At 45.1% G+C, this 22854-nt stretch overlaps 1 protein-coding gene across 12 annotated transcripts in view; it reads left to right on the plus strand.

Annotated features, from left to right (window-relative positions):
* Window positions 1–22854, plus strand: part of Pcnt (pericentrin) — a 109324-nt gene that overhangs the window by 79006 nt on the left and 7464 nt on the right. For 10 of the 12 annotated variants that reach the window (XM_052744634.1, XM_052744636.1, XM_052744635.1 and 7 more), the window contains 6 exons: window positions 251–473; window positions 646–796; window positions 5952–6632; window positions 11420–11664; window positions 12819–12921; window positions 13204–13377. In XM_052744634.1, coding sequence (XP_052600594.1) covers window positions 251–473; window positions 646–796; window positions 5952–6632; window positions 11420–11664; window positions 12819–12921; window positions 13204–13377 — 1577 coding nt within the window. The remainder of the gene's footprint in view (window positions 1–250; window positions 474–645; window positions 797–5951; window positions 6633–11419; window positions 11665–12818; window positions 12922–13203; window positions 13378–22854) is intronic. The other 2 variants (XM_052744642.1, XM_052744644.1) reach the window with 1 other exon arrangement.

Raw genomic sequence — 22854 nt, forward strand, 5'->3', positions numbered from 1 at the left:
CTAGGTCTCAGGGACATGTCCTGACCAGGAGATTAGTATCTAAGGAAAAAATGGGCTCAGAAGACAAAGGGATGTGTCTCTGAGTGGCTCTGGCTCCCTTAGAGACAGTGGCTTCCAGTTCACAGAAATACCATTTCTCCCTCACAGGAACCCATCTCTACCAAATCACCATCATGTATAGTTTAACTTGGTTCATGTGGTGCATTATGGACTTCTGGCTAATGCTGTCTCATGTTTTCATCTTTCTCAGTTGAACTATTGGCATACAAAGTTGAGCAGGAAAAGTGCATAGCCCATGACTTACAGAAAACCTTGAACCAAGAACAAGAGAAGGCGAGTGATGTCCGCAAGCTCCTGATGGTGGAACAGAGTGCAGTACAGGATCTGAAGTCGGAGCTGCATGCGTGCAAGCAGGAGAACACAAGGCTGTTGGAGTCCCTGGACCAGGTGCAGCAGGAGGTCCTGCGGCTCAGGTATGGCCACGTGGTGTGACTGTGGGTAGAAGTCACCCAGTGGAACAACTTCTGCTTCGGCTGGCCGGTGCTGTGGGAGCTGTGGGGTTTAGATGTGAGAGTAACGAGAGGGGTCCCTGCCAGAACGTTCCCCTTACCCAGGGCTGGTTGCTTCCCGTTGTCTCCCTTCCAGAGCCATGCTGGACGGGAAGGAGAATGAGCTGAAGGTTGTACTGGAGGAGCTGGAGTGTGAGCGAGGAAAGGAGCGAGCTCTGCAGGCCCAGCAGGAGGAGCAGCAGCTGCGGCACCTGCAGAGGGAGGGCCAGAGCTCCAGGGCCCTGGAGGTGACTGCTTGCTTCGTCTTCTTTATGGCACCACAGCTGAAAGGAATTTAAGACAAAATAAGGCTATATTGTTATGCATTTATTTTTGGTTTTTCGAGACAGTTTTTCTGTGTAGTTTTAGTACCTACCTGTCCTGGATCTCCCTCTGTAGACCAGGCTGGCTTTGAACTCACAGAGATCTGCCTGCCTCTGCCTCCCGAGTGCTGGGATTAAAGGCGTGTGCCACCGCTGCCCTTATTATTTATTTTATTTTTGAGATGATAAAACTTATGGCCGGGCGGTGGTGGCGCACGCCTTTAATCCCAGCACTCGGGAGGCAGAGCCAGGCGGATCTCTGTGAGTTCGAGGCCAGCCTGGTCTCCAAGGCGAGTTCCAGGAAAGGCGCAAAGCTACACAGAGAAACCCTGTCTCGAAAAACCAAAAAAAAAAAAAAAAAACTTATGTCATTTCCCTGTTCCCTTCCATTGAAACCCTCCCATATAGCCTAGTTTGCTCTCTTTCAAATCCGTGGTATGAATTCAACCTGTTCATTCTGTATACTGTTACTTGTATGGATGTTTTTAGGGCTGGCCATTTGGTATTGGATAACCAGTTAAGTTCCATGGGGAAAGCTTTTCCGCCTCTGGCATTCCTTAGTTGCCTGTAGTCCTTTATGTAGGGTTGGGGCCTCAGGGTCTTTCCCTATCCACTTTGGCATGTCTGTTGGTGTCCTTGCTCAGCTCACGTTCAGGCGATCATGTTGGTGAGACTTCTTCAGTCATGCCGGTAGCTTCTGGGATTGCTCGGAGACACCGTCTCACAGTAAACTCTGATCTCTGGCTCTTACAGTCTTTCTGCCCCCTCTTACCCGATGTTTCCTGAGCCTTAGGTGTGGGAGTTGTTTTATAGACATATCCAATGGGACTGGATTCCACAGCTCTGCATTGTGATTGTTTTCTGTAATGGTCTCCATCCATTGCAAATGGAAGTTTCCTTGAGAGGTGAAGGCTACACTTACCTGTGGGTAGAAGGACATATTTAGAGCATAGTTGAGGGTTATGCTACTTAATAAAGTAGTGGGTATAGATTCTCCTCCAAGATCCATGACTTCACCAGTCCTGGGTTATTGGCTCGTTTTCCAGTACCAGGCATGATTTCCCTTTGTGAGTGGGTCTAAGTCCAGTTAGAAGAAAACTCTTGTTTACCACTACTGCACCCTTGGAGTTATTGTGCCAAACTGGTTGTCATTGTGGTTCATAGTCACTATAGCTGGCTAGGACTGTTGCCTCCCTCCTTTGGAGGCTGGCAGGGTATCTTCTAAATGGTGAACGCTAGTCCTCAAGGAGAAGACATTCAGGTCAGTTCCAATCAGTGGCCTCTGGGCCATGTGTCTGCAGTACATGGTGTTTTAGCAATAGGAACTTATCTTTGTCCCTTTGGGGAACAACCAAGGGCTATAGTAATAGCCTGTAATGTTTTGGGAGTCTCTTGGACAACCCTGACTGTCTTAGTTAGGGTTACTATTGCTGTGCTGAAACACCATGACCAAAAAGCAACTTGGGGGAGGAAATGGTTTGTTTGGCGTACACATCCATATTCATCATCGAAGGAAGCCATAGCAGAAACTCAAAGCCATGGCGGGAACCTGGAAGTAGGAGGTAGAGGCCACAGAGGAGGGCTGCTGTTAGCTCAGCCTGCTTGCTCTTTTTTTTTTTTTTCTTTTCCCCAGAGCTGAGGACTGAACCCAGGGCCTTGTGCTTGCTAGGCAAGCGCTCTACCACTGAGCTAAATCCCCAACCCCTATCAGCCTGCTTTCTTACAGCACCTGGGACCACTAGCCCGGGGTGACACCACCCACATGGTCTGGGCCCTCCCACACCAATCACTAATTAAGAAAATGCCCTATGGGCTTGTCTACAGGCCTAATCTTATGGAGGCATTTTCTCAGTTGAGGTTCCCTCCTATCTCAGATGACTTTAGCTTGTGTCAAGTTCACAAACTAGCTAGCACTCTGACCAACAACTCAAAAAAGGGCTTGTCATGCCTGGGGTTGGGTTTTTTGTGAGATAGTCATTGGCTGTTGAAGGGAGTATTGTCAACCAAGTGAGAAAATTTTGTTTAAACTATCGATGGATGTTTACATACAGACTTACATGTATAAGAGGTTTTTCATTTGTTTGGTTTTTTTGGTAGATAGTAGTTTGATTCCTTATAACTTTCTAGACATCCTTTCTGTGTTTCACCTTCCTTCTATATTTTCTTCCCTCCCCTTCATTATTACAGCCCCCCCTCCATTTCCCCTGTCAGATCCCTTGTGGCCTCCTGTGTAGATGTAACCAACCTTCTTATTAAATAAGAAACACAGAACCAATGCAAAGAAGAAAGCCAAGAGGTCAGAGCTAAAACCTTACCCTTCCTCCTGCGGTGGTCCTACCTCTCCGAACCAGAGCTACCCCTGTGTTAAAGTCTTTATATAGAGTTCCTGTTCTGCCTTCTCATTGGTTGTAAACCCAACCACATGACCGCCTCATCACGGCCTGTCTGTATAGACCTCCAGGTTTTCTATGATTGGTATTGAGATTAAAGGCATGTGTATCCAATAATGGCTGTATCCCTGAACACACAGAGACGTACCCAGCTCTGCCTACCAAGTGCTGGGATTAAAGACGTGCGCCACCACTGCCCTGCTTTCCTATGGCTTGCTAATAGCTCTGACCCCCGGGCAACTTTATTTATTAACATACAAATAACATTTTAATACAAATAAAATATCACCATACTCCTGCTCCACTCTTCCCCTCCACCCCCCCATTTCCCCTGTCAGATCCCTTGTGGCCTCCTGCTCCACTCTTCCCCTCCATCCCCCTCCATTTCCCGTGTCAGATCCCTTGTGGCCTCCTGTTCCACTCTCCCCCTCTGCCCCCCAGCGTGATCCCCTTTCCTTTGCTGGTTTCTGAAGTGACTCCAGGGTGCGTGCTCACCTCTGGCTATTTGGAGTTAGGAGCTTCAGATGATAAAGAACCTGTGAGTTGTGGTTCTTGTTACCTCAATATGTATGGTCTTTTCTGGGTCCATCTATGCCTACAAAGTGGATCTGATCCTTCTTTACAGCTGCATAGTATTTCATAGTGTAGATGTATCACATTTTCATTATCTGTTAGTCAATTGAAGGACATTTAGGTTGTTTCCATTTCCTGGCTCTTGTTAATATAGCAGCAGTGAATGTGCCTGAGCAGTATATGTGGGGTGGGATGTTGAATCCTGTGGGTATATGCCGAAGAGTGGGGTAGCTGGGTCATGTGCTAGGACTATTTTTAGCCTTTTGAGACTTTGCCACACTGATTTTCATAATGGCTGGACTACCGAAAAAAGTTTTCAAGTTGAGTTTATTGGGTTTTCCAATTCCATCTTTATTTCGGCTTGGGTCTTCTTCAGTGTTTCTGTCCCCTTATTGACTTCTTTTCTCAAGTCCTGGATTGTCTTCATTTCCACCAGCCTCTGGGTGTCACTCAGCCATTTCTTCTCAAGTTCTTCTTCTTCTTCTTCTTCTTCTTCTTCTTCTTCTTCTTCTTCTTCTTCTTCTTCTTCTTCTTCTTCTTCTTCTTCTTCTCCTTCTTCTTCTTCTTCTTCTCCTTCTTCTTCTTCTTCTTCTCCTTCTTCTTCTTCTTCTTCTTCTTCTTCTTCTTCTTCTTCTTCTTCTTCTTCTTCTTCTTCTTCTTCTTCATTTCACTGAGTTGTGTCTTCTTTAAACTCTTGGAATTCTTTTAAGAAGTTAATGCTTGTCTTTTAAAGTCTGTGTTCTGGGGTTCATCCAGATAATTCTCATCTCTCCATTTCTGGTGGGTTTGGAGAGGAGATGTTGGCGTGATCTTTCATGTTGTTATTGCTATGATGAGATCTGGGCATGTGGACTTGTTAGTTCTAAGTCTGGTGTGGTCAAAGCAGGTTGGGGCAGAAGAGAGGACGGGTAAGCACTGGGGCCTAGAGGTTGGAGATGGCTTGAGTGAAGTGGAGTCAGGGACTGGGCTGGTGTACAGGATGTGCCTCCTGGTCTAACCTTGGAGTATGGGGTAGATCTAGCTGGGTAGACAGGTTGGATGTGGTATGGAAGGGGTTTGGGAATAGGGCCCTATCAGAAGCCTAGAGATTGGTGGCCATGCAGGGTAGTCAGACTAGTTCAGGGCATTGTAGGTGGGACCTGGGTTATCCCTGGCAGGCTGGAGAGAAATTTGTTTGTAGAGAGGCTGAAAGAGACTCACTGGGCTAGACCCTAGAGAAGGATGTGTAAGAAAGATGTGTGAGACCTTCCTGGGTGGAGAGGATGCAGTGTAGAAGGGACCTCTGGGTGGTGGTGGCAGGTAAGGCAGCTCCGGGTAGAATCCTAGAAATAGCTTGCTGCTCAGGCAGGGGTGGCCAGACTAGGCCAGGACACTGGAAGTAGGACCAAGGCTGTAGTGGCAGAGGTGGATATCTGTGATACCTTGTTGATTGTTGATTGCTCCTAGATGGTCTTTGAGCATTTCCATTGATTTTTACTTACTTAGTTTTTAAAGTGTTTTAATTTAATTTTTGAAAATTTCACACAATATGTTTTGATTAGATTTTCCCCCCTACCCATCGTCATGTTCTTTCTCTTAAAAAAAAAAAAAAAAAAAAGCACACACACACACACACACACACAAAAATGGAGTCCAATTTGTTTTGGTCAGCTACTTCCGAGAACGATGCCAGCCCTGGAGTGTGGCTGATGTACCCAGTGTCACACAACCTCCTTGTGGCTATCTGGATGATGCACAGTGTCTAAGGTCCTCAGAGCAGATAAGTGTTAAGCATGTGGGGTCTGTGAGCCACAGGTTCAGCAGGTGCCCCATAGCTCAGTCTTCTGCTACGGTGTATGACTTTAAACAACACATGTCGGGTGTGTCTTTGAGCATCCTGGCGTTTGGGGATTTCTAAGAAAGGGAGAAAGGGGCCCCTGTTAATCAAGATGTGTGCACGTGCTTGCTCAATACTTCTCCCACACAGTATTTCATTTATGCAGTCCTGTGCACGGATTTACCCATAGGATAACTTTGGAAAGTTCTGATTTCTGAATGAAAGTATAAATAAGAAAACCATCTAGATCCTTTTCCTCTTGGTATTAATTGTCACAATCTTGTTTTCTCCATCAACATAGGAGTTAAAAATGTCTTTGGAGAAGCAGCGTGCTCAAAATAACCAACTGTGCGTTGCTTTAAAACATGAGCGTGCGGCCAAGGACAACCTGCAGAAGGAGCTGCAGATTGAGTCCTCCCGCTGCGAAGCCTTGCTGGCCCAGGAGAAGGGCCAGCTTTGTGAGCTGCAGAAGAGCCTAGAGGCTGAGAGGAGCCGCTCGCTAGAGCTTTCAGAGGCCTTACAGCATGAGCGGCTCTTGACGGAGCAGCTGAGCCGCAACGCGCAGGAGGCCTGTGCCCGCCAGGAGACACAAGTGCAGCATGCCTTATTGCGGAAGCTCAAAGCAGAGAAGGCTCGTGCACTGGAGCTGGAAACCATGCTTGAGAAGGTGCAGAAACAGGCTGCACACATACAGCAGCAACTGGAATCTCAGGCTCAGGAGCGCTGTGTAGAGCTCAGGAAAGAGAAGGAGGTAAGTGGCAACCTGAGATCAGCCGTGGATGCCTTGCAGACCCACAAACAGGAGCTGGGATACTGTCTGGAGAGAGAGAGGGAGAAATCAACTTGGTTACAGGCAGAATTAGAGCAGTTGTCCACCAGAGTGAAAGAGCAAGAAGGACTCGAGGATGCAAGGAGGATGGAGAGGAGGTCCAGCCGAGCAGACGTGGAGAAGAAGAAGGTGCAGAAAGACAAGGAGAAGCTGGTGAGAGCAATCCTCCAGCAGATCATAAGTCTTTACAGGTCCTAAATGACCGGAGGTCATGACAGGTCACTGGGACTTACTCCTGTCCCCCTCCGTTCCTCTTTATGCTGACACCACGCCGTGTGACTCACTCTAGCTTTGTGACAGGCTTTGGGGTTAGAAGTGTGACTGCTCTGTTGTTCTAAGTATTGCTGGGCTCTTTGGGTGCCCTGCAAGTCTTGAATTTGAAAATGATCTCTCTCGTTCTTTTTTTATTTATTTTGTTTTTTAATTTTCATCAAATTTTTAGGTTAGTGTACAAAATAATGAGTGTCATCCTGGTATTTTCATTCACGTGTGTCATTCATTATATTTTGTTCTTGTTCATTGTCCTTCACAGCTCTGCCGCTCTCTGGTTGGTTCCTTTCCCCCCTAAGGTCCCCCCGCCCCCATACACAGTCTGCTTTCATAGCACGTGCATCCCGTTATCTTCTTTACTCGCCTCCTTTAATATCTCTTCCTCTCCTTTTGTGATCCCACTTGTAGTTTCTTAGACACTTACATATAAATACATACATGTATATACACACACAGCCATATATATATATAATTGAAATTTTTCTCAGTGTGGCTTATTTCACTTAATATAATGAAGTCCAGTTTCATCCATTTCAGTTTCCTGCATTTCATTTTTCTTCATGACTGTACAGTTCTGTTGCGTATGTGGAACACATTTTATGTGTCCATTCCTCTGTTGATGTATGTCTAGGCTGGTTCCATTTCTGTGCTTGTGAAGAGTGAAGTATTTTTTACTATCTAATTTTTGCAGTTCTTTATTAGTTCTAGATGTTAATCCCTGCCTCTGTGTGGTTAGCAGGTTTTCCCTCCGTTTTCTACCCGTGTTCTGTACTCCGTTACAGCCTTTGACCGCAGAGGTTCCTGTCATGTAATCACATTGTCTGGTTTATGACTGTGGCTCTGTGGTGTAGTCTGAGGTCAGGGATTACGATCCCTCCAGCACTGTCCTTTCTGCTAAGGGTCACCGTGACCGTTTGTGCTTTCCATATGAATTTTAGGATTTTTTTTTTTCAGTTGTGTAAAGAATGTCGTTGGGTTTTGATGGGGATTATATTGAATCTGTAGACCACTGTCCACAATGGCAATTCTATCATCAGTCCATGAGCATGAAGAGTTCTTCTGTCTTATAACGTCCACTTACTGTCTTTCTTCATTGTCTTAAGGTTTTTATTGTAGAGGTCTTTAACTTCCTTCTTTATGTTTATTTCTAGGTGGTTGTGTTTTTGTTTTGGGAGGGTTTGTTTTGCGTTTTTGAAGGTATCACCCCCTCCATTTCTTTTTTGGCAAGTTCTTTATTGATAGAAAAGTTACTGAGTTTTGTGTTTGTTTTGTTTTTTTAAAATGAATCACATTTTTATTTTGATTGCATTGGTGTTTTGCTTGTATGTCTGTGAGGGTGTCTGATCCTCTGTAACTAAAGTTAGTAGACAGTTGGGAGCTGTCATGTGGTTGCTGGGCATTGAACCCGGGTCCTCTGGAAAAGTAACCAGTGTTCTTAACTACTGAGCCATCTCTCCAGCCCTATTTTGTTTTGTTTTTTATTTTTTGTATCCTGCCAGTGTTTCATGTCTGCAGGTTTGTCTTTTACTCTGTGATAGAATATTACAGTGATTGGTTTACACCAGATGACCAGCTCTTCATTCCTGTTAGAGTTCCACCTGGTCATGGTGAACAATTCTGTTCATCTGCTGTGTTCAGTTTGTTGTTCTCTTGTTAGAATGTTTGCATCTGTGTTCAGAAGGGATATTAGCCTGTAGTTTTATGTTGTCTCTGGGTTTAGATCAGAGTAGCAATGCCTTTCTGGGCTGCGCTGGGAAGTATTCTCCCCTTTATTTTATTTATTTTCCCTGAAATAGAGTCTCTCTGTGTAGCCCTGGCTATCCTGGAACTTGGTTTTTAGACCAGAACCAGTGGCTTTGTCTTTAGCAGTTACAGAAGGAACATTTGTTTCTAAAAACAAAGCTGCACGTTTCTAAATGTTCAGAAGAATAAATCAGACTAACAACATTAGCTTTGTAAATGCCCATCAGGGATGTGCTTAATATTCTACTATGAGAGGGTTCTCATACATCAAGTCCCCTGATCTAAATTGGGCCATCGGTGATGTAGAGATGCATTCTGTCAGAACAATTTAGGAAATCTATGAAAAGTGATGACACTCCAGTGGGGCTCCGTGTTTGTTGAGAAGTCACTTGCCTTTCCCCATGCCTAGCCCAGGGAATCCCTGATCTGTCTGTCTCTATGAGTGTTTAAGACACTTTGTGTTAGTGGAACCTCCCAGTATGTACGCTCTTGTGACTGGCCTGTGTGTCCGGATGACTTTAAGGTTTCCAGTGAATATATACCACATTAAAGTTTATTTTCTCAGTGTGTGTATGTGCATGCATGTACATTCAGGCTGTGCTGAGCACGTGGAGGTCAAAAGAATAAATTCGAGGATTTGGTTCTCTCCTTCCACCTGTATGTGGGTTCTGAGGATTGAACTCGGGGTGTCAGGCTTATTGGCAAGCCCCTTTACCCTCTGAGCCAGTGGTCCTCAACCTTCCTAATGCTAAGACCCTTTAATACAGTTCCTCATGCAGTTGAGCCCCCCAACCATAAAATGATTGTGCTGCTACTTCATAACTGTAATTTTGCTACTGTTACGAATTGTAATGTTAGTATCTGATATGCAGGTTATCTCTGATATGCGACCCCTGTGAAAGGGTTGTTCACCCTCCCCACCAAGGAGTCGTGACCCACGGGTTGAGAGCCACTACTTTAATCCGTTTCACTGGACCTTTTTTTGCTGCTTAAAAAAATTCTCCAGGGGGCTGGAGAGATGGCTCAGTGGTTAAGAGCGCTGGTAGCTATTCCAGAGGACCTGGGTTCAATTCCTAGCACCCACATGGCAGCTCACAATTGTTGTTAACTCTAGTTCCAGAGGATCTGACACCTTCACACCAGTTCACATAAAATAAAGTTAAAAAAAGAGCCTATAAGGGCATTAAAAAAAATTCTCCAGGTACATACTTTAATACTCAGACTCTAAATTTGTATGAAAACTTTTCTCAGTAGAAAGTCCAACTTCAGCAACAAATACCGCCTTCCAAAATAGTTATAGTATTTTTGTCACTGCACATAGTAGAAAACACAAATGGCCTTAGAGGTATGGCTCAGAGGTGTAGGCAGGTGGATCATTGTGAAGTAGTCAGGCCAGACTGGGGGTGCCCTGAAGGATGCAGCATATGGCGGGAGCCAGGACTGTATGCTGCCTTTGCCTTCCCCTGCCCCTCCCCTCCAACAAGCATCTCCAACCAGTACAGTTCCTGAAAGGTCTTCACATTCAAGAACCAGCCTGCCAAGCCATTTCCATTCTCCAGCAAACCTTTTGTTTCATTTTGATCTTTTTTTTTTTTTCTGTAAAAATGAAAGATGTCTCAGTTGCTTGGAACTAATTAAAACAAAGAGGACGTTTCCTGATGTAGTAGCAGCATTTCATGGCGGCATGTCTCAATCTCATGTGCCTCCTGCTGGAGGTATCTACCTTGCACAGGATCAGTGTGGTTGGTTCATAGCCCCATTTCCTAGCCTGACTGCCAGAGCCTGGCCCGGTCATTACAGGCCAGGACCCTCTTTTCTAAACAATGTCTACTTCGCTTTACTCACCTGGGAGATTAAGAATGATGGATCTCTGCTTGCTAATGGAGCAGAAACACTGAAGTAATGTCAGGAAGCTGGTTTCCTGTGAGCTGTGCTGGGTGTGACGCTGTAGCCCGTCTCCCCAAAGCCTTCTGTGGGCTCGGGTCTGATTCTGAACTCTCTCTCCAGCAAAGCAAGCTCATCTCTGTGTTTCTGTCTTGGGATCTTGCAATTCCACTCACACCTTTTGCACAAAAGGTCCTCTGGTACCCCTGAGAATCTGCCATGCTGTGTGATACATTAGATAAAAACGCTTCACCGCTGTGGCTTTTCTGAGGCCTTTTTTGGCCTTCCCTGAGGCACCCCTTACCCTACCTGGTAACTCGACTTCACCTCATCAGGGAGGGTCCAGGAATTGGTTGCCCTTTACCCTGTACCCAGTCAGAGTCTAGCAGCTCTACAATACCGTGGCACTGGTCACTTCCATTTTATGAGGCTAGGTTGATGACCAGTTAGGTCAGGCTCGAGGCCACAGGGCCACCCCTGGCAGGCATGATTTGTCACATGCATGTTGTTGTCCTCCTCTGCTGTGTGTGTTGGGACGTGCATAGACATAAACGAGGTTCAGCCTGTGTCAGCCGGCTCCTCTGCTGATTACCCAAGGGCTTCCCTTGGACGTGGCCGAAACCTAAGCTGAGACTGCGGTGTAGACTGTGCTGTGCGGGTTGCCTGACTGTGTTGACGGTGGTGAGTGGATTCATTGTCGGAATCTGGGTAGAGGGCCAATAAACAGAGTGTAGACACCTTCTTTAAAGGTGCTGTGGTTGGTCTGTGTTGGGTTTTTCCTGTGAGGTGCTACATGACCCTGCTGGTCTTTGGCCGGATAATTGTTGAGGACCTGTTTTGTTTTGAGATGAGGTCTTGCTATGTTGCTCTCGTTGGCTTTAGTTAGACTTACTGTGTACATCCAGGCCAGCCACCACCTCCTGATCCCCCTGCTTCCACCTCCCAGGTGCTGGCTATAGGCATGCCCCACTAAGCCCAACAGCAAACAGTTTCTTTTGGAAAACTCTGAACGGTCTTTTCCATTGTTCTTGCCGTTGTAACAGCGAGAATTAGAGTTACAGCGCCAGCGCGATGAGCATAAAATCGAGCAGCTTCAGGAGATGGTGAGAGAGCTGAGGTGGAAAGAGAAGGCGACTGAGGGGGACGGCCCTTGCCGGAGCTCCCCCCGCCTGGCTTCTCTGGGGCTGGACCGTGTTCAGGAGCAGCAACAGGAGCTGGAGAAGATACGGCAGCAGCTCCTGTGTGCAGCTGGGCTCCTCATAAGCTTCACCGACCGCACTGTGGACAGGTATGCACGCACACATGGTAGTCAGTGGCCACCAGTACCCCCACCCCCATCCATGCCGTGACAGTTTATATTATTAAGAAAATTCTGAAGTTTAGCTAATGGCATGTGCCTGTAATTCCCACACTAGGGAGCTAGAGACAAGAGTACCACCACAAGTTCAAGACTGACCTCGTCTATACAGTTCCAAGCCAACAAGGTCTATGTAGCAAAACTATTTAAGTGGAAAGAAATGAAGTGTTTGGCAGCTTTGATTTCAGGACCATGTCTTAATGGTCCCCTGTTCAATTTCTTATTCCATGAGTTTAGTTGAATTAATGGGCAAGATCTTCTAAGGAATGCAAATAAAACCATATTTTCACATTGTAATGTTACAAAAAATCTTGTTATTCATAGACTTCAAGTTGTGCTGAGATTGGTTTTTCACATGCACCTAGATGTGGAGAGTCTAGGCCTGGATGCTTCCTCAGCTTGTCCTCCTGCCGTGTCCATGCCCATCAAAGTGGGGTGCTGTTATCAGCTCGGATAGCTCCCTGTCCAGACCTGGATTTGATTCATTGGACACCATGATTTCCAGGCAGTTTCATTTAGACATCACTTCAATTTTTTTATTATTATATTTATTTATTTTGTGCATGTGTATCTGTGTGGGTGAGCGCATAGGGGTGAAAGGACAGCTTGTTAAAGTCTCTTGTCTCCTTCCACCAAGTGGATGAACAAACTCAGATGGTCAGGCCTGGCAGCAAGTGCTTTTATATGTTGAGACATCTTACTACCCAGGAGTACACTGTCGTTAGTGATCAACCCAGCAGGAAGCAGTGGGATGTTGGGATGTGGGCAGTTGGCTACTCCTGCCAACTCAAGTTTGAGGGTTTCTGAATTTCACAGATGTGTCTCTTTGCTGGTATAGTGAGTCTTCCACCACACCACTCTTGTCAGAAGAGTGCCTCCTAGGCCACTGTTATAGATAAAGATTCTGAATGAAGTGACTCACCAGCATGACAAATCGACCACATTGAAGTGTAAAGCTGGATCCCTTGCTTTCTCAGAGGAAATGCTGCACAAATGCATCTTCTTTGTGCCATTAGCAGAGAATTCTTGAACAGCTTAGGAGTGTAATCATTTGGGTATACATAAACACCTGCTTAATTTCTTAGGACAATTAAAGATTGGACATCATCAAATGAGAAGGCAGTGTCATCCTTAATGCATACTCTTGAGGAACTGAAGTCTGAACTGAGCGTGCCTACCTCCTCCAAGGTACAGTAAGCTTCTCCATGCTGTACATTTGCTCTGCCTAGATAGTGGGCTAAAACTAAGCTCCCAGCACATGGAGTCTTTGGGGATTTGGTAGAGGATGTCATGGCTTCTTTGGAGCTTGTTTGCTAACCAGCGATCCCTACTCCCTTGTTGTGTGGACAAGTGAGTGGCCATCTGCCCTGTGTGTCCTTGTGGGTGTACTATGTACTGTATTCTGTATCTTAACATCTAATCCTGACATCTTGGGGTCTCAGCTGTACCATTTGTTTACTCCTTTCCAAGAAAAAGATGGCGGCAGAGCTACAAGTCCAGCTGGTGAATGAGCTGCTGAGAGACAACGATGCCCTTTCAAAAGCCGTCAGTGCAGCAACCCGAGAGAAAGCAGATCTGTGCAGGACCATCTCCCGGCTCGAGAAGACCCTGAAGCACCACACCCAGAAGGGCTGCCTTCTCAGTGTAGGGAGTTCTGTCTCTTCCCAACATCGCGTCTGCCCACTGTCTCTATACCGTAGTGCTGGGTCAGATCTGTCCTTTCTGCTCCTCAGGGAACTGGGCTTCTTCCTAGACCTGGGCCTCTGTGCCGTTTTTTCTGGTGGTTGGCCTATGGGCTCCATCCTTTCTAGTATGCAACCTGACTCAGAATTCCAGAATCTTGCTATGCTGCCCAGGCTTATCTCACACTCCTAGGCTTAAGTATTCCTCCCCACTCAGTTTCCCAGGTACAACTGCCACACCTGGCTGATGGGTTTCATTTTGTTCTGTTTGATTAATTTTTTTTTTTTTTTTTTTTTTTTTTTTGAGGGGAGGCAGGGGCTTGAGACAGAATCCCAGGTAACCTAGGAGGGCTTCAGATTCCCGATATAACTGCAACCGACCTTGAACTTCTGATCCTCCTGCCTCAACATTCCAACTGCTGGGAATACAGTGATGTGCCATCATGCCCAGTGTTCAGTGTTTTAGGATGTGTGTGTGTGTGTGTGTGTGTGTGTGTGTGTGTGTGTGTGTGTGTGTGTGCTTGTGTGACCAGTTCAGTTGAGACCAGAAGTCAACATTAGGTGTCTCATTTGCTCTCCACCTTATCTGTTGAAACCAAGCCTCTAGTCGGATCTGGAGCCACAGTTCCAGTTAGACTGACTAGCCAGCAAGCCCCAGAAACTCTGTACCTCCCCAGTGCTGAGATCACAGATGTGCACTGCCGTGCTCATTTTCCACTCACAGCTGGGAATGCACACTCCGGTTCTCCTGTTTGTGTGGTAAGCACTTCTCCCTGCTCAGGCATCTACCCAGCACTTCGGTGTTTGATTTGATGTCGTAGCATCAGAATTTCTACTTCCGGCACATGCATGCGTTGTCCCGTATAGACCTGGCTACTACATAGTATTTGTCTGTGCCATGAAAGCGAACGTAGACTGAGACTGCAGTAACCTGTTCAGCTTAGGGTTTCATTGGTTCTTTACTAATGGTGCAAATATAGTTGTTTCCTATTTGAGGTTTTCTAGCTGGTGATTTACTTAACTTTTTATAATGAAAACTTAAATTTTAAAAATTTCTTACAGTAAAGTTTGCTGTTTTGGTATGGTATTATGTAAGTTTTCACATGGAATTCTTATCTTTCCGATAACCACATTTGCAAAATGTAGGCCAAGGCCAGCCCTCAAAAGAACAAGACTACCTGGGCCGCTCAGGGGCCAGAAAGTACTGACCTGTGACCTTCTTAAATATGTCAGGACCAGAGTGTGTCACCTTCTGATTGGATCTCTCTCACATCTCTCTGGGGGTCTGATACTTGCCCAGACTGTTGATGTACCAAAAATTGGTTTGTTTTTTGTTTTGTTTTGCTTGTTTGTTTTTTTATTGCTGAGAGTTTGTGTAATGGGTGGTCCACTGATGGACATGTGAACTGTTTTCAGTTCTGAGTGTTATAAGTACTTACGTAGTTTTATGTAGACATAGGTTTCATTTCTCTGATAAAAATACCCAGGAGTGAACTCACCATTCCTCAATGACACTGTGGTGCTCACTTTCCAAGGAAGTAAAGGGTCTAGTGATGTGAGTTTCACATGGATTGTTGTCTGGGTTTCCTGTCTGGACCAACATGTGTGACATGGTAGCTCACTGGAGTTTCAATGTCCCTATCCTTGATGACTTAGTGTATTCTGCATCTTTTCTGTCTTGTGTGTATCTTTTTGGTGAAATGACTCTTAAGGGCTTTTGCCTATTTTTTGAGTTGGATTTTTGTTTTCTTGCCTGAGTCTTGAGAGTTTTTAGATATGACTCTGATGCAGGAATTTTGGGTGTGGTAAGACCATTCTCAGCCCAGTTGTGCTTGTTCTGGAAACTCAATTAACTATCAAAAGTGAACCCAAGGCAGTGCTGTCCAGGTTGTTGTCCAACGCCAGTGAAGCTTTAGGACACAGTTGTGGGAGTAAACAAATTGCTAGCAAGCTACCCTCCCCCTTGTCCATCTCATGGCCTGTTCATGAGCTGCCTACCCTCCCCCTGGTCCATCTCATGACCTGTTCATGAGCTGCCTACCCTTCCCTTGTCCTGCTCATGAGCTGCCTACCCTCCCCCTTGTCCATCTCATGTCCTGCTCATGAGCTGCCTACCCTCCCCCTTGTCCGTCTCATGTCCTGCTCATGAGCTGCCTACCCTCCCCCTGGTCCATCTCATGTCCTGCTCATGAGCTGCCTACCCTCCCCCTTGTCCATCTCATGTCCTGCTCATGAGCTGCCTACCCTCCCCCTTGTCCGTCTCATGTCCTGCTCATGAGCTGCCTACCCTCCCCCTTGTCCTTCTCATGTCCTGCTCATGAGCTGCCTACCCTCCCCCTTGTCCGTCTCATGTCCTGCTCATGAGCTGCCTACCCTTCCCCTTGTCCGCCTCTGGCTCTTGCTGGTTGTTGACCTTGACTGTCTACTAGCTGTTTGTTCCTTCCTCCAACCTTGGAGATGTCTCAAGGCCATTAATATAGTAAATCCTCCTCATTCTTAGAACTACTAAGAAGTAGGTGCAGTTGTTCCTAGTTAACTTTGATGATGGAATGGTCTGGGATCTCTTTCTTGAAGTAGATGGAGGCAGATGCCACCTTTACTTACAGTTTATTTATTATTTTTATGTGTTTGGGTGTTTTGCCTGCCTGTATGTCTGTGCACCACTTTTATGCTTGGTGACCTTGAGGCCAGAAGAGGTCATTAGATCCCCTGCAACTGGAATTATAGACAGTTGTAAGCTGCCACATGGGTGCTGGGAATCCTGTGTTTTTATCTGCTGAGCCATTGCTCCAGCTCCCCTTACTTACAGTTTAATCTATTACAGTTAGCTACATTAGATGTAGTAATATTGTGCGTTGGTTCCTCAGAGAAGGGAGTTTGGGAAGACCAGCTGGCCTGCATGCCTTACCCAGAACCCTTTCCTTCCTCTTACCTGTTGAATCTGGTTATCTCATGCGCTGCCATAAGCCTTCTTATTCATCATCCCTACCGCCCCCAGTGTTTTAGGCTTCTAGTTCTATAACATAAAGAACTCTAATCTTTCTTATAGTCTGTTCTCATTTCAACGTATGTGAGCAACTTGCATTTTTTACCATGGGCCCCTTTACCTTACTCCCCACAGAGAGCTAGCGTCTGTGTCAGCTCCTTTCTCAGATATATGAAATGTTCTCCTGGTCTGTGCTGTATGCTTCTTTGAATGATTTCCTTTGTAAGGCTAAAGTTTCTGAATTTTGAGTCCGATATATTAATTTGTTTTTTCTGGAAAATTTTAGTTTTAGGTCTGTGATTCACCGAGTTAGCTGTCAGTGAAGTGGCGGTGAGTGGAACGTAACAGCACAGCCTGCTTGCAGTCAGGCCTGGAGCAGGCTGAGTTCACAAGTTCAGACTCTCCTAACTGTGTGTGTTGGAACTGGCTTCTGGCAGAGAGTATGGTAGCAGCACAGGTCATGGGAGTATTACCATAGCAACCAGAATTGATGGGAACTCTCGGGTACAAACTGTCCTTTTGTGCCTGCTGAAGTAGCTTTATGTTATATGTGTGCACACAGAGCCAGTGAAAGGCTACCACAGAGTGTGCAGAGCTCTGGATAGACAGACAGATAGACCTGTTGGATTGCACAATGAAAGAGGAAGTGCGAGAAGATTGCCCTCAGGATTTGCAAGAAATGTACTTGTTAGTGGTTCACTGTGTGTGAGCCTTAGGTAGGGAACTCACCAAGCCTCTCACTTCTCCAGCCCCAATACTCAGCCTGAGACTTAGCCTCCAAGACCCCATGTTTCAGCTGCAGACTGAAATACATTCCTGCTGCTATTTCTGCTCTCCAAGATTCATTGTTTCTGAGACCTGTAACTCCAGCCGCCAAGGCCTTCTGCTCTTTTTCCAAGTTCTGTTCTTCTTCAAGTTGTTTGGCAGTTCTAGTTCAGTTTAAATTTCTATATAAAACTAGAGTCTTGCTGGTTTTCTGTTTTAATTTAGATTCCATTAGATCTATAGATGAGTGTGTAAAGAATTGTGTTAGACTGTAAGATACAATTATTTTGTAAAGCAGCCTGACAGTTTCTCAAGGTCTCTCAATAAGTCCACTTTCAGGTATTTACCCATGAGAAAAAACTGAAAATGTGAGTACCTTAAAACGTGTACATAAAGCTTTACAATATCATTCTTTATCCAAAGGGTAGAAGTAATTCAAATGTCCTTCAGCTGATGAACAGATAAAGATTTATCAGAGCTAAGGTTATAACTCAGGGGTAGTTTGCCTATCAAATACAAGATCCTGTATTGCATGACTTTTCCTGGAGAGATGTCAACAAATATCTGCTCGATCCTAGATAGAAGAGATTTTGACAGACCAAAGAAACAGTTCTGAACAAGTCTAGCTTGGTGACCAGTGAGTTTATTGGGGTTAGTTATGGGAGCATGGCTGGTGACTCAAAAAGCAGCCGCCTCTCCAGGAAGCTCACCACCAAAGCTGTGTCCCTGGAACTCCTTGCATACTTACTGACAGTGTGAGATCCTCTCCCCAGAGACAGTTCTACTTACCGACAGTGTGAGATCCTCTCCCCAGCCGTTGTTTACGGATTGTTATGACCTTGGGAAGGGACTTGTGAATCTTGTAACTTTCTGAACTTCCTGAGTCTTCTAAGTTGCGTAACCCTTTTGCTAACTGGGAGGGAATGCTAGAATTTGGAAGAAATGGCTACACAGTATATTCTGCCCCTTCTTTCTACTCTTACATTCTTATGTCCCTTCTTCTCCCAAAGTTCTTCAGCATTGGCAGGAGTAATACAGATGTGTGAATTTTTTTTTCTCATTCATTGCTGTGTTTTGGGGCCACTATGCCACATCAGCAGCCACTTGTTCTTGGGAGCTGACCAGTTATGAATCTCTGCAGTTCCCACCCACTGCAAAAAATTTTTTTCCTTCATGACTGAGGCTGGCAAGAATGATCTATGGGAATTTACATAAACGTTGAAGGCAAATTGACAGGCACATCATGTCTGTTTAACAAAATAATGGCAGTGACCTTCCTTCCCAGTGGGGCCTTTGACTTCAGCCACAGATTTTTGCCCTAACTAGATATGCATGCCTTCCCGTGGAACAGGCTTTAAATCCAACTGGAAAGCAGTTGGCTGTACACACAACAGTCATGTCATTTTTGCACTAACAAGCACATCTTGCTTGGCATGTTGGTAGCGTGCAAGATCTGTAACTGGGCGGGACTAAGCACCAATTCTCCCCCAGCATCCTTTATAGCATCTCTGGCACTCCAGAAGCTAGCCAGCAGGAAGAGGCAGTTCAGTGCCAGCCTAGTATTTCCATGTCCTAGAACCAGAGTAGATGGTGTCTTCATGAATAAGGTCTTACCATCTAGTTCTGGCATACAACCAGATGTGATGGCAGTAGCATGTATGGGTTTTTGCCTTCTAGGCCAACAACTCATAGGGAAATAGCCCACCACTAATGCTGGGATTTTCATTCAACATCTTTTAGCTTATGGTAGTTCCTTGTCCAACTTAAAACTTACTGCTATTTTTCTATCCTTCTAGATACTTTTCCAAAACTGCATAATAGTAAAGGTTAGCATTATGCAATGAAACTTTTTAACAAGAGGCAGGATCTCTGAAGGCCTGTGGTTGTCTATGCCAGATTAAATAAATGCCAATTATTTTTGAGGGCAAAGGGGATACTGAAAGACAAACATTCGCAAGGAAAGATTCCATCACTTGTGTCAGTTATTTATCAAAAAAGCCATGTTTGGCATAATAGCGTTGAGGGCAGGCTCTACCTTATTTAGCTCTGAGCGCCAGACTTGTGTGTCTCTTGTTGGGGTGCCTAGGATTTCCAGTGCATTGTCAAGTAGTAATGGCCCTGGTCTGTCCTGTCTTGGTCCCTAGTCAGTCTTTCTCTGTTAAAAAGAATGTTAGCTGTGGATGGTTTTTTGAATGCCCTTTATTGATTTAAGAGTGATCCTTTTTGTTTGTTTCTTCCTTTAAAAAAGTATTTCCCCTCTTTTTTATTTTCATTTAGGTTACATGACAGCTGGTTTTTGTATGGCTGTGTTGTATTCTCTTCGGTTGCTCCTCCTGAACTTCTCCAACACCCTCATCTCCCGCCTGCCTTCCCTTCATCCCGCTTCCCTCCCAGCTTAAACCTTCCTTCCCACAGCATCCCCCTTTACTGTCTTTTTACCTACATTCTGTATCTTCCCTTGTTTAAGGCAAGTTCCCCCTGTGTTCCTTCCTGATTTCCTGGCTTCCACAGGTACTCTCTGTTACAGAACTAAAGAGTTGGAGCTAGAATCCACCAAGAGACAATGTACTGTGCTTGTCCTCTGGCCTGGGTTACCTCACTCAGTACAATTTTTTTCCAGTTCCAGCTGTTTCCCCATAAACTTCATAATTTCACCTTTTTTTAAAGCCGAATAAAATTCCATTGTGTGTATATGTCCCACACTTTTGTTATCTGCTCCTCAGCGGGTGGTCACCTGGCCATTTGCCAGCTGTTGTGACTAGAGCAGCGGTGAATGTGGATGTGCAGGTATCTGTAGTATATGATGCCCAGGAGTGTAGAGCTGGGGCAAATGGTATTTTTAGCTTTTTAAAAAACCTCCACACTAGCTAGGTGGTGGTGGTCACACCTTTGATCTCAGCCTGGGGAGGCAGAGGCAGGTGGATCTCCGAATTCAAGGCCAGTCTGGTCTACAGAGTGAGTTCTAGGACAGCCAGAGCTACACAGAGAAATCCTGTCTCAAAAAAACCAAACCAAACAAAAAACCCCTCCACACTGATGTTCAAAGTAGCTGTACTAGTGCACGCTCCCGCCACCATCGTGTAAGGGTTCCCATTTTCCTACATCCAGTATTTGTTGTTTTTGTTATTCTTGAAGATAGTCACTCAGATTGGGGTGAGATGGAATCTTAAATGGTTTTTATCTGCATTTCCCTAAGGCTAAGGATGTGGAACAGTTTTAAAAGTGTTTCCTAGCCGTTTCTATTTCTTCTCTGGGAATTTTTTGTTTAGTTCCTAGCCAATCAGTGTTTTGTTTTCTTGGTGTTTAGCTTTTGGGGTTCTGTGTCTCTTCTGGACTCTGATCTTCTTGGATCTGCAGCTGGCAGAGATTCTTCTTTCTCTTCACTTGATTGACAGTTTTAGTTGTAATACAGAAACGCTGATTTCATGAGATCCTCTTTGTTGTTCGTTTTGTTTTGTTCTTTTTCCTGTGCTAGTGAGAACAGCATTACGTATACCTGTGTGTTGAAGTGTTCTCCTACTTGTTCCTCTAGCAGCTTTAGAGTATCAGGTCTTATGTGGAGGTCTTTGATGCATTTGGAGTTAAGTTTCAGGCAAAGTGAGAGATAGCGACTTAGTTTTATTCTTCTGCATGCTGATATTAATTATTCTAGATTAACCAGTACCATTTGTTGAAGATGCTGTCATTTCTCCACTGTATACTTTTGGAATCTTTGTAAACAAAACAAAACAAAACAAGCCAAGTAGCTGTCATAGCTGTAATTGCATGGCCTTGTGTCTGGATCCTCTCTTCTGTTCCATCGATCTGAGTATCTGGTTTTGTCCCAGTGCTACTGTTACAGAAATAATATGGCTTCCCAGTGAGGAATCAGAGATGGAGGAAAAGCTCTTTATTAGTGCTTGTCCTGCTGGGGCTAAGGCTCAAAGAGAAGCTGGCCCTGAATACAAGATTTTACTAAGTTATATACATTTTAGGTTTATGCAGTCCACAAACATAAACACACCACCCTTAAGCCTCTTTCACGTCTAGGCCCAGGTTATACCTTGAAAAATGTAAATAGAGTTTGGCTGCTTTAGCAGATAGGAGATTTACACAGCATAATTAAGTACACCAGTGTTGTTTTTTTTGAGTAGTTGTTATCTGGTCATCTTGACCACCTGGCAGAATTATGTTTTTTCTGATAAGAGCTCGTAGGATTTAATTGTAGACCAGGACTTAGTTGTGCTGCCCTTGAGCTACCCTTTAGAGGTATGTCTTTTGTTATGGGAACAGTGCCTAATGGCTGGTTGTATGTCAGGGCTGTTTCCGTTGTTACAGGAGTGGAGCCTAATAGCTGGTTAATCCTGGTGAATAAACATTTATATCCTAGCATCCTAAACTTCTGTTATCGCTAACAGGCCTGGTTAGAATACTACTTATCTTTGGGGGATTTTGAAAGCAGCATTCTGTCGCTAAATTGTACTTTGAATCACTTCATGTCTCCTAAACAAGTCTATTAGTAAAGCCTTTATACTCTTCCACATCACTGTTATTTTTATTGCTGTGATTCTGTAATATAATTGGAAGTCAGGTATGGTGATACTTCCTGCTATCTTCTTGTTGTTCAAGGTTGAAATTGTTCTCTCCTGAATCTGTGAAGAGTGACACTGGGATTGTGATTGCAGCTGCATCGACTCTAGATTGCTTTTGGTAGGATGGCCAGTTTCACAGCAGAATGAGACACGAAATGAAAGGAGGAGGATGTGACTAGTCCCAAAGTCTGGAGAAGAAGGATTTTTATTGCAGAAATAAGGAGAAAACAGGCAGATGGAGGAGTCCAGGCTGAACATGGCCAGCAGACTAAACTAGACCATGAGAGGAGAGAGAGGGAGGAAGACCAAGAGAGGAGCTGCTGCCCAAGAGAGTGGTGTAGCCAAAATGGCCGAGTTATAGATGGATCAGGTGGGGGTGGGAGGGGTGGGGGGGTGTCTAGGGTGGGGGGCGGGGTGAAGGGTGCTGGGAGGAGCCACAGGTACTGAGTAAGACTTATCCTGGGTTTGAGACCTAGCAACAATATTCTTAGAATCCACAACTTTGTGTTAGGTCTCGAGTCCACTATTGTCAGAGACATATTTTGAGTAATTTAAACTCCTTTAAGCTGACCCAGTGTTTGTTCTTTCTTGCTGAGTGTCTCAGGCAAGTAGCCACCTTGGGATGGAGGAGTGCTCTACACTCCATCCAACAAACAAAGGTAGTGTTGCTTAATTTGTCCACAACCATACTGAACTTATTCCTGCTCTGTTCTGTCAGTAGTAGAGCTGTGGATAATTCTGTTTCTTCTTTCAGTTGCTGCTCTCAGGTTTTGTTGGTAGAGGAAAAGTAAAGTCAAGTCTGTTCTTTCCTTTGTGCCTGACCACCCCAGACCCAGTCTTGGTGGATGTGAGGAACTGGGAAGTGCCTGGGAGCTGATGAGAGCATCATTCCAGAGCCCTCTCACTTCTCTGCAGTGTGTGTTCTAAGGCTCCTTGTTTAAAGTGCCCCCTTGAACTTCTGTTACTAAAAGTTACATCTATTGGACAGTGATGAAACCCTTTGAGCTTTTGTGGGTTCTGGCCACAGTTAGTTAGCACAGAGATGAGGAAATGGTATCTTTACTGAGTAAACTGAAGAGGGGCTGTGAATGAACCAGTGGAGTACCTCCTTTATGTT

Source organism: Peromyscus californicus, unplaced genomic scaffold, assembly GCF_007827085.1.
Source record: "Peromyscus californicus insignis strain IS unplaced genomic scaffold, ASM782708v3 Scaffold_19__1_contigs__length_69161282, whole genome shotgun sequence".
NCBI lineage: Eukaryota > Metazoa > Chordata > Mammalia > Rodentia > Cricetidae > Peromyscus > Peromyscus californicus.